Source organism: Plasmodium gonderi (assembly GCF_002157705.1).
Source record: "Plasmodium gonderi DNA, contig: Chr10, whole genome shotgun sequence".
Classification (NCBI taxonomy): Eukaryota; Apicomplexa; class Aconoidasida; order Haemosporida; family Plasmodiidae; genus Plasmodium; species Plasmodium gonderi.
The window spans coordinates 13161-25408 of NW_021628935.1; the positions used below are offsets into that span (position 1 = coordinate 13161).

The window sequence follows — 12248 nt, forward strand, 5'->3', positions numbered from 1 at the left end:
AAAAGACAAATTAAAAAAACTTGGAATAATATATATCATTCTTCTAAAAGGAAAAATTTGCATAACATGTAAAACGTGTAAATTTAAATTATTTTTTAAGTTATTTCCTATTTAACAATTTTTTTTTTTTTTTTTTTTTTTTTTTTTTTTGGAAAACAAATTAACACTCCTTTTTTGTCTTTATATTTAATTGTTAAAAAATTCGCTCTTACATATTTCTTAATTAAAAAATAGATTGCACATTAACTAATAGGCGTTTTTATTTATAATTATAATAAAAATACATCTGTAAAATTCCTGTCTGTGTAAAATTATCTTTCTTATTAAATTAAAACAAAAATAATGACAAATGGTGTTAATGCATAAATGCATATACACTCCATACATGTTAAATGGAACACACGCACGTTTTTGTTCTTATCTCTTTTATTCCATTCTCCAAATTGGAAAAAATGAAAAACTGACATTATTGACTTAATTCACTGAAATGTAAAAACTTTTTCGATCTACTAAACAATATGAACACTCTAAATAATGACAGCATTCTGCAGGATTATAAAAAACCTGCCGAAGACTTAAAAAAATATACAAATCCAGTGTTTAGGTTGAACTTGAAGAAGGGTATTAGAAATTGCAAAAAAATTAATTCTGCTAATCGAATAAGCAAAGATGACTCATTATATAATGTCAGATACGATGAAAATAAAATTTTTTCAAATACTAACGACTTTGATGTGAATTTATGCTCGACAGACACGACAGTTATATGCAATTCAAAAACTCATCATAGTAACTTCAGTAGCCATAGAACCCAATGTAAGAACAATAATTGTACAACAGATAAGGGAATGAATAAATTAGCAAAAGACAAACAAAAAATTAACATTTTCAGCTTGAATGAAGATAATTTATATATAAAAAGCAGTTTTTTAAAGAATAATGGAGCAGTCAAATATGGGATCAATTTAAATAAATCTCTCGATAAAATAAGTAAGATAAGAGTTATGCAAAAGTTTAGAAGAAACATTCACATCCACAGCAATGAAAAAATGCGCCATAGAAATATATCCCTAGAACATCCTAGCCTTTTTGATAAATACACTACAGGTATCACTAATTATAGCACTACGAAAAATAACAACAATGTCAAACTAAACAAATTTCATTACAACAAATTAGGAAGTGCAAATAAACATGATACAGCATTAAGGGTAGATAAAGTAAATGCAAACTCTTCTAAAAGTAATTTATATGATGATGTCCCCAAAAATATATATAAAAATTATATAAATGATATATTGAAAGGTAATGAAAACACAAATTTTAATTTTCTTAAAAGTAATAAAATTAAAAACAGACAAAACGTAATTCCCAATACTACAAATTATGTGGATACAAAACACAAAAACAAATTAGACGAGAAAACAAAATTCTTATTTAACTTCTCTCATGTTAATAATCCTGAAAACTCTAAAAAGATAAGTAACATTCATTCGAATAGTAATTCTGATTATGACAAAGGCAATTATGACAAAATAATAAAAAAAAAAATTCTAAACCTGACTTCTAACAGTCCGGTATTCAAAAAGAGAAATTTTTTAACAAAAAGCAAATTAATCATTGAAATGAATAAAGAAAAGAATTATCTTAACATTTCACAACATTTAAGCAACTACATACAGGATGAAAGAAACAAGAAAAATGAATACAACATAACTGAAATTACAGAAAGAAACCATATGATAAATCAAAATAAAAGTACCAATTCCACGGATTCCATTTTGTATTTCACGAATGAATATAAAGAAAAAAAACAGTGTCTTCAAAGTTCGCATAAATTTAGTGAGTTCCTAAAGAACAATCCTAAGGAAAATATAAAGCAGCATATCAACAATTTCAACTTAAGACACTCATTTGATATTAGCAGAAACAGTAACCTACGTATAAATAATGTATACACAAAAAATAATTATTTTAAAAAAAAAGTGCAAAATAAAAACACGAAATTAAAAATGTACGAAAATTTCCTAGACTTTGAAAAGGAATTAAACCGTAAAAGGAGCGTAGAAAATTCTTTAAAAAAAATCAATGAAAAAAAAGTAATGGTATTTTCTGAAAACAATTGTAAACAAGAACATAATTCACATCCTCTAATTGAAAAAAAAAAGAATAATGTAAAACACACACTTAAAAACATGTTCGAAAAAACTGATGTTGTGCAAGATGTGTTATTGAACAAATGTACCAGCAGTAACAAAAAACAAGAAGTAAATAAGGGTAATACATATGTAATAAATATCCCAATGAATTTTAAATTAAAAAAAGGAAATGTTAAATGTCATAAAAAAAATACTGAATACACATCTATTGAAAGAGAACAAAGCTACAAAAACCCACTATTAACTAACCACTATAATAATATCAAAAATATAGAGAACAAAAAAAAGCACAATCATCCAAATTCTAATAATAAATCAGAAATATTTGATAAAAATGAATTTCTCGATTCCTTCTTGAAAAAGGAGATTAATGATGATAAAAATATGCAAGTTGAAAATTTATTTAATTCATATATAGGCAAAACCATGAACGAGGAACCATGTGAATATAACAGACAGGCATGTGTTGAAAAATTAGACCGAAAAATTAATACTTCATATGATAAAGGATGTGTTAAATTACAATCCTGTAAAAATCATACGTACAATAAAAAGCATGACGACGTTGATTCAAGATCCCATTTGAGTACCAATATGGATGTGTATAACAAAAGTGTTTGTGTGAGCGAACAACTGAATAGACAAATGGAAGAATTAAAAACACAAAATGATATTGGAGTTAATGAAGACCAAGTTTCTCAAATATTAACAAATTGTACTCAAAATTTTAGCAGTAATGAGGATAATAACGAACACAACAAAAATATTAATGTAAAAATCGGTTGCGATGTCGGTACAAATACACTTCAAATATATGATTCGTACAAAGTGCATGACAAGGAAAGTATAGATCAACAAATCCTTAATCAAACTATTTTTGAACAACACATAAAGGAAGAAGAATGCTTTAATAGCAAAAATGAAATATGTAAAAGTATTAGCAAAAAAGAACAATTCAATTTGCCCCTTAATTGGGAATGTTTTAAAGATATATTTAACAGTGACACAAATAATGATACCATTTTAAAAAACTTTGTACAAAATGATACCCCTAAATTAGCTTCATTAAACGGATTAAGTGAAATTCAAAATGATAGCATAAATGAAAATACAATAAATAAATCTTTTCATGAGGAAAATAATAATGAAACACAAGTTAACGAATGTGACATACATTCTAGTGATAACGATAAAGGGAAATGTACAGAAATAAAATGTAATGCCACACAAAATGAGTCGAATTATGGGGAAAATAAATATTCCAATACAAAAAACGAAAACATAAATAAGGATGAAAAAGGGAGAAAGGTATATGAACAATGTGATGAGAAAATTATCAAAAAGGAACAAGAAAAAAAGGATGAATACTTAGAAAGGGAATATTTCTCAAACATTTCAGAAAATAAAAGTAGTACACACGAATGTGAAAAAGAAAAAGATAAAATGGACAGCGATGAAATAATAAGTGACATTAATGCTATAACATTAGACAAAAAAAATGAACACAATTCCTTATCTAACAATAGTAATTCTGAACTCTTTAATGCTTCCATGCACGATGATGGAAAAAATATAGGAGATGATACAAACATTAAAGAGCAAAATAGGACGAACGAAACTGAGTTATTAAATAATGAAAAAAAAATAGAAAATGAAGAACTAAATATAAAAAGTATTCTTTCCCTCTTCGAAATAGGAAACGATAATACAAAAGATATCGTAAATAAGGAAAAGGAAAAGGAAAGCACGCCTCAAAATGGTTGTAGCACAATTAGGAAGGACTCTGAAAGTGCCAATAGCAACAATGATTCTTCAAATAATCATAACAATCCGGAGCAAAAGTGTTACGTGTTACAGGGAGCAATACATATGAATAATCATGAAAAAAGAGAAGACGAAATTTTTATGTACAAACAAAACAACCAAATGCAATCAGAAAGCAAAAAGGAGGGACAAATTGATGACACCACTAATAATGTAAATATACTAAATGGTGACACCACTAATAATACAAGCACACAAAATGATGACACAACTAATAATGTAAATATACAAAATAATGACACAACTAATAATGTAAATATACAAAATGATGACACAACTAATAATGTAAATATACAAAATAATGACACAACTAATAATGTAAATATACAAAATAATGACACAACTAATAATGTAAATATACAAAATAATGACAGCACTAATAATACAAGCACACAAAATAATGACACAACTAATAATGTAAATATACAAAATAATGACACCACTAAAAATACAAACACACAAAATGATGACAACACAAATTATGAGTATACGAATGATCCTAATCGAGATGAAAAAGTACAAGTAGTCCATAATGTACACGATAGAAAAACACTAAACAAAGAACTTTCTTATGAAGATAAGGAATATGAAAAACATAATATATATGATAAAAAAGGAGAAATGGTTTCAGAAAAATATGACAAAAACGTCCTATCCATTGCCCAACAGGAGGATGATAAGAATGATAAAATTCATTCCATAAAAAACAATAAAAACAACAACTCTGAGTCCATAAGTGAAGATTATGATACATTCCGTGACCAAGATAATGGAGTATTTCATCATATGGAGGACAGTAAAAATGATCATATTGAAGCAAATATTGACACAAAGGACATTATTAATTTTAATGAAACGTTAAAGAATGAGGATTTGAAAGAAAATAATATTCAATTAGGAATTATAATTTCGGAAAATGATTCCAATAAGCCTTTCCACAATTTAAAAAACTCTTACAATAACAATGACATTTTAACACATATTATGGAAACATCAGAATTAACTCAAAATATAAATAAAAAGAATGAACTGGAAAAGGAAAAAGAACAATTTGATAAAGAAGCAGAATACTCTTTTTTTCAACGTTTTAGCACACATAAATTACAATCTAATGGTTTTGAAAAAGGAGTGCTACCCGACAACAATCATTTGAAGGATGTACAGAAAAGGGGAGACAACTTTAACAAAAAAATTTTACGCACAGAATTAAACCAAAATAAAAAATATGAGATAATAAAAGGTTTTAGTTCTCAATGTGTGGAAATAAACAAACACAATTTATTTAAACATTTAAATATCAGTGAAGACAGATTACACTATATTAACTCTATCTATGATTCTTTTGATTATTATAACAGAACAGATGAAAAAAAATGGAAAAATGTACATGAAAATGAAATTAACATAGGTGTAAATAAAAGCATTGAAAAAAATAAGGCAAAAGGTGAGGAAAATCATTCATCAAAAAATGATATGTGTAAAACACATTTTGAAGAAAATCCAAAACCAGCGTTTAATCTAGATTTAAATGAAAAGGAAGGCACTAAAAATGCATGTCCAGATATAACCATCTTTGAGAAAAAGGAAACAATTCATCAGAACAAAAGTAATACTCTTAGAACAACAAATATTATTGATGATATGATACATGAAAAAATAGGTAACGAAATAGAAAGTAATAAGCATAGTGAATCGATTACTTTGTGCGAAAAATCCAGCTACACTTTCAACCATAATACTGATCAAAATTCCTCCGATGATATAGTGAAAGTAGTGAATGAAAAAAATATCCAAACAGAAAACAAGTATTCACAACCCTCTAATGAAAATGATGAAAGGGATAATGACTGTAATAATGATTACAACCTTGATTATTATGATGAGGAAGCAGAGGAGGAAAATATTTGCTACGAAGACATTAAAAGAAATGTATGGCTACAAAATGCAAATCTTCATAAAAATAGAATTCAACACATTCAGACGGAGTCATTTAAGTGCATTCTTCTATTTTGCTATTTGCACAAAATAAAATATTTTCAAGGCATGCATGATATGATCATAAGTCTATTTTATTTAAATTTACAACCACACGAAATTCTCTGCGTTTTTGAAAAAATATTACATTATTATGCCCCATATTTGTATTTACAAAATAGTTATAACTATAGATCCACATTAACCAATGTAATCCTTGAAAAGGAAACAATCAACTCTGTTATATCAGATATAACTATGCAAATATGTAATTATAATGGAAAATTATTTCGTCTATTGTTTCAATTTTTTTTCCCACACATTAGTCATTACTTCGATATAACAATCAATGACACATGGCCATCTTTTTTTTTCGTTAATCTAAACTTTAGTAAATTCAATAATGTGTCATGCTTGTTATATATATGGATGAGATTAATTGAAATAAAAAATGAAATGAATGGGGTAACTTGTGATTTTATTCTTTTTTTATTATCCTTCTTTATGCACAAATTAGAAATCGCGAAGAAAAAATTTTATGAAAAAACAGATGAATATTGTACTATGAATAGAAATTACACATGCATACCACCCAGCGAAGAGGTTCAAAGGGGAGAGACGTATACAGCAGAACAATTAGTAAAATATACTCATCCTCTAGCAAATCAGGTGCAGATAATTACACCGAATGTAGAAAAAAATTATCATATGAATGAAGAAAAAATGCATGCAACGCAGAACCAAGGAAACAAAGACGTGGACAACGAAAATGTTTGTGTAAAAAAATCATGCACAGAAACCAAAAAAGAATCTCAAGAACAAATAAATGGAATTTGTGGAAATGAAAAAGAGCAGACAAAGCGTCAAAATAACGAAATTAAAGAAATACATGAAGAAGAGGAAGAAAAAAAAAAAAAAAAAAAACAGACTTTTAGAAAAAAAAAATTATCCATGTATTGCACAGAAATGTTTTCCCTATTTTTTGAATTTAGTTCATCCTTTGATGAACATTTTGGTGATAGGTACAAAACACACATAGATGAAATCATGATGAATATATCAAAAATTAAACAGTTCGTTCCTGTAAGCTTTTTAGATTTTATAGTGAATTATAATTCTGCATACCAAAAAAAGGATCACTTGGAAAACCCTGAAAGATGCAACGAAAACGGATGTCTATCAAATGATTTAGCAAAACAAGTACATGATAATTTATGTTTACGTATAAAATTGTCCGATTTGTTATTTATTCATAATACTAAAAAGTGTTATCAATTTATTTTCTTCCGATTAGTAAAACATCAAATAATTTTAAGCAAGTTGAAGTTTATTAATTCGGCCAGCTTAGTCATAGAAGATTTTTCATATTTTAAAAATGTAGACGATTTCTTGAATTATAAGAAAAAACTGAAACATTTTCATTGTAACAATAAAAAAGTACTATACATCATGATCCAATACAAAGATGAAAATGATACACAATTGAATGATAGGGATATGAAACAGAATATTAACAATGTGAATGGAAGCAAGGAAAAAATTTCAGGTAATGATGAAAATATAAATAAAAAAAAGTGCTTGAACAAAGTTTTTTTCAAAAGAAATAATAAAGAATATAATACTGGCAATGAAAATACATGTGAATCTCAACTATATAACATTCATGTGAATAACTTCATAACAACCTTAATAAAGAATAATTTTAAGCGCTTAACTATACTAGATGAGCATTCAGACATTGTCCACATAAGCAATGAGAAGAATATAGCTGAAGAAGAATTAAACGGTGATAACTTACCATTAAAAGAAAAGAGTTTTCTATTTCAAATGTTCGATAAAGTCAAAAATAAGATATACGAAAATATTGGAAAAGATAATGAGGTTAATAAAAATACATCTCTAAAAATTGATTCTATTCAAAATAAAAATTTAAAGTTAGCTTTAAAAGAATATAATTTTAAAATGTTCAGCGATAGAAAGATAAAAAAAAAAATAAATTGCAAGAATAAAAAAATATTTGTGTATTCAAAAAATATTATGAGAAAAAGAAAAAATCAAAAATCAAGAAATAAACTAGTAAATGAAGCTCAAATTTTATCATCAGGACAGCTACGAAAAAAAACAGACACAAGGGTTTCTTTTTCTATTGTGGATTATGATGAACATAATGTAACAAGTGGTTCATTAAATAATTTGAGAAGTAAAAATAGAACCAACCTTAACTATAGCATATATGAAAAATGGCAACTTAATCACGTCATTAATAATCCATGTATGAGGAACAGTTTTGTACTTAAAAAAGGTACACAGCAAAAGCACAAGAAAAAGATCCTTGGAATTTCAAAAAAAAGAGAAATAAATTTAGTGAAAAGCAAAATATACAATAGTATATTGCCTCTACACAATAAAATTAATGAATCTAATAAAAGTAGCACAAAAGTACATACATTCAAAAATAATTATAACAAAAAAAAAAAAACTATCTTTATAAATAAGCAACAAATTGATGAGTACATTAACGAAAGAGAAAGGAAAACTATACATAAAGGGGAAAAAATGAACTTTTTGGAGTTTCAAGAGAGATTATTGAATGATTTGCTCTCAGAAACAGTATCAAAAAAGATAGACAAGGTCTTATGACAAGAAATATACCAACACCAAAATTAATTCTAATTCTAACGTAAAAAAAATAAGGAATGAAGAAAAATATTGCACTTCACAGTAATGTGAATAAATGAATCAAGAATTATTCTGCCCCATACTCCCTCTATATGTAAAATTAAACACCATTTTTCATCCTCAATTAAAGCTAAGAATGTAAATATTTATACCATACAAATGATCATTTAAATGGTAGCACAGTTGGTGAGTTCTCAATATACTAATTTTATCGAATGGACGTTAACGAATTGCAACAACAACAACGTAATTATGATGAATAATTTTTCAACATGTAGAAGAAACACAACCATTCTTAACACCAGTACAAAAAAAGTGTTCTGCTTTTCTTTTTTTTGTTCCTAATTTTGTATTTTCTTTTTGAAATAGGACTATAACAAAATTTTAACTTCTTAAATAATAAAATTTTAAACATATAGAAATAATAATGACCAAATTTCTTCTTAATAATAAAACGTGAATAGATTTATATCTTCGTTCACTATCTTTTTTTTTCATAATATGTGCATATTACACGTTATTATTTATAATTTTTTTTTTATCCATATATGGCGAATATTAGGTTGTCTCATTCCATTATTTTATTTTTTTGTTTTTTTTCACATAACTTTTCGTATGTTACCTTTAGAATGGGTGTGTACATACTGCACATCTAATATTCATATTCACAAACATGTTCTTGCTTCTACTAATTTTTTTTTTTTCATTTTTTGGCACAATTTACTTTTTTTCTATTTCTGTGGAGTCTATTAAGAACAAAAAAAAAAAAATAATACTGTAAAATAAGTTAAAGTCATGATATATATATATATATTTTTTTTTTGTTAAAAGAATAAGCAAAACTATTAAACATAAAATATGTTGGAAACATAAAAAAAACTTAAAATAAATCTTTTGGAAAACAATTGAAAATGTGAAAATTATGGTATACCAAACTTTTTTGCTCATTCAAATCAAAAAAAAAAAAAAAAAAAAACTGTAGTAAAAATAAAGGGTAAATGGGGGTTCCATAATCTGAATAAATTAGAGAAACCATGAAATGATGGATTTTGAGCTGATTAGATTGAGAGAATAATGATTACATTTATTTTCCCTCTTATTTATGTTTATTTTGCGTGATAATTATTTATTTGGAAAAAAGAACTAAATGTTCAGGTAAAAAAAAAAAAAAAAAATATAAGACACAAATATTTACACACCTTAATAAATAATTCAGTTATCTGAAATCATAATTTATACGAGTCTGCATCGTGTACATATTTACATTATATATATATATATATATGTATGTAGGACACGGATCAAATTAGTCACTACCCGTTTGGAATAATTATCCTCCTTATATATACTTCAAAAAACCCATTTCTTAAACTGTAAAAACTTAAATACGGAGATAGTTGAAAAGACAAAAGAAAAAAGAAACCACTGACAAGCATAATTAAAATGAGTTGTCTCATCTGCATAAAACTTGTAATACTCCCTTTTCTTTTTATGTATAAAATGTTCATCATATCGAAATGGTTTTCCATTCTGAACAGATGAATATGTTTCATTCCTATTATTTATGCCGCTTTTGCAGTTATCACCTACTTTCAACAAGCGTTTTATCCTTTCTTGACTTTCCCGATCCATATCATTTATTGTAATACCATTTAACTTGCACATATGTGAATCTAGTAAATTGGTACCATCCTTATTCCAATTCGAATAATGGTCCTTTATTATATCATTATTATAATCTTCATGAACTATTATATCATATATATTGGCAATAAAAAAAGTGGATCCTTTGAAATGTGAAATATTTGCATGGTGACAAATTTCTTCAACATTGTAATAATAGAGATAATTACTGTACACATTTTTGTTCGAAAAATTCTTAATTTTTTTAAAGGAGCTTTCATATAATTCACCAGGATCCAATACACCCCTAATTGTCACTACTTTGGGCATTTCTTTCTTTTTCTCTACTAATATTTCTTCAGAAATTAATCCTCTATTTACTAATATACATTTGCCATTCTTTAAAAATATAGGACAAATTACATAATAATAATTTTTTTTTTTACTCTGCTCCTGTAATTTGGGCCCCACATAAAATTCGTTAGTGGTGTCCAGTACTCCAGTTAATTGAACTCTCCTATATTTATACTTTTCGATTACAATTTTTTTCAGTTCGTCTTCTGTTACATCTTTTTTAAAAAATTTTCTCCAAAAAGAAATTGCAAAATTTTCGTTTCTTATTCTACTCATCCATTCGTGTACATTATGAACATTTTCCAAATCGATGGTTAATTTGTTTCTTTCTTCATTTCTAATATCACTATTTGATATTCTCACATCGTCATTCTGTACATGTATTTCTCTCATATCTATTTCGCTTTCACTATTATGGTTTAATTTATCCATTTTTCTAAAAATTTGGTTATGGAAAACTTTAATTTGTTCATAAAACGATAGCACTCTGAAAAATGCATTTAATACATTGACACTTCTAAGAAAATCATTTTCGTTTTCGTATTGTACTAAATTTTGATTGAAATTTTTGGAATTCTTTTTCAAAGTTGAAAAATCATCATACCATGGAAAGTTTGAATCACCAAGTCCTATAATTGGTTTATTTAAATTGTGCAAAATGTAATCAATTAGAAACTTCTTTTTCCCCACTTTTTTATACTGCCACAAACCCATTAAAAAACAGAAGGAACAAATAAGGGATGAGTAAAAGAAGAAAAAAATTCTTTCATTTTTTCTCAATCCAAATCTGCTATTACGAACACATCGAAAAATTGGCGATGATACTTTATTCTTTATGTTGATTAATCTTATAATAGTGCTATTCTCACATTCTAAGGGTAAATAATATTGTCTTTCACTTTTATTAATTAAATTTATTTCTTCCTCACTTGCTTTATATAATTTTTGACTTGGGTATTTAAAATGTGCTACGGAAATTTCCTTATCTGTAATTTTGTCCATACATTTTCCATTAATTTTTTTTTCAACATTTTTTAATTCCTCATTTAATAAATCGATATGAACCTTATGCAAAAGGTATTTGTTTCTCCATTTAGATGCAAATTTGTTTTTCCTTTTCCTCGATTTCGCATTGTGCATTTTTTTCCCCTTTACAGCGAACACATATTTTTCACCTTTCGAAAATAGCAATAACCTTTTTCTATGTGTTCTTTTAAGCAAGCTATTAATATAAGTTTTTTTCACATTATTACATTCAATATATGTGTGTTGGACACATTCTATGTGCAGTTTGCAAGTTTTCCATGTACATAAAAAATTCGTACTGTTCAGCTTATAAACTAATTCTTTTACATTTAACACATTATTTAAAAAAGGCATTCTATTATGTTCACCTAGGTAGAGTGGGGCAGAAATTGCAGGTTGTGAAAAGTTTGCACTCGTTATGTATATGTTTTCTTCAATGTGTGCTTTCCACACATGTATAAGGATTCACGATTATTTATATACATTATACATAATCCATATATGTATTCATATGCATGGGTTTAGAAGAATCCACTGAACTTGTAGTTCATTTCCTAGTGAAATCGTTGAACTTGCTCTTCACTTCATTATATATTTGGTACGTTTTTA

General features: G+C 26.5%; 2 protein-coding genes across 2 annotated transcripts; one reads left to right on the forward strand and one right to left on the reverse strand.

Annotated features, from left to right (window-relative positions):
• Positions 1-518: 518 nt before the first annotated feature.
• PGO_100030 (hypothetical protein, conserved) lies at positions 519-8597 on the forward strand (the record flags this gene model as incomplete). The annotated part of the gene is made up of 1 exon (XM_028688038.1): positions 519-8597. One exon carries the CDS (start codon positions 519-521, stop codon positions 8595-8597), a length of 8079 nt encoding a protein of 2692 aa, XP_028543839.1.
• Positions 8598-9986: 1389 nt separating this feature from the next.
• On the reverse strand, positions 9987-11993 carry PGO_100040 (hypothetical protein, conserved; the record flags this gene model as incomplete). Its single annotated transcript, XM_028688039.1, has 1 exon — positions 9987-11993. One exon carries the CDS (start codon positions 11991-11993, stop codon positions 9987-9989), a length of 2007 nt encoding a protein of 668 aa, XP_028543840.1.
• Positions 11994-12248: the final 255 nt, after the last annotated feature.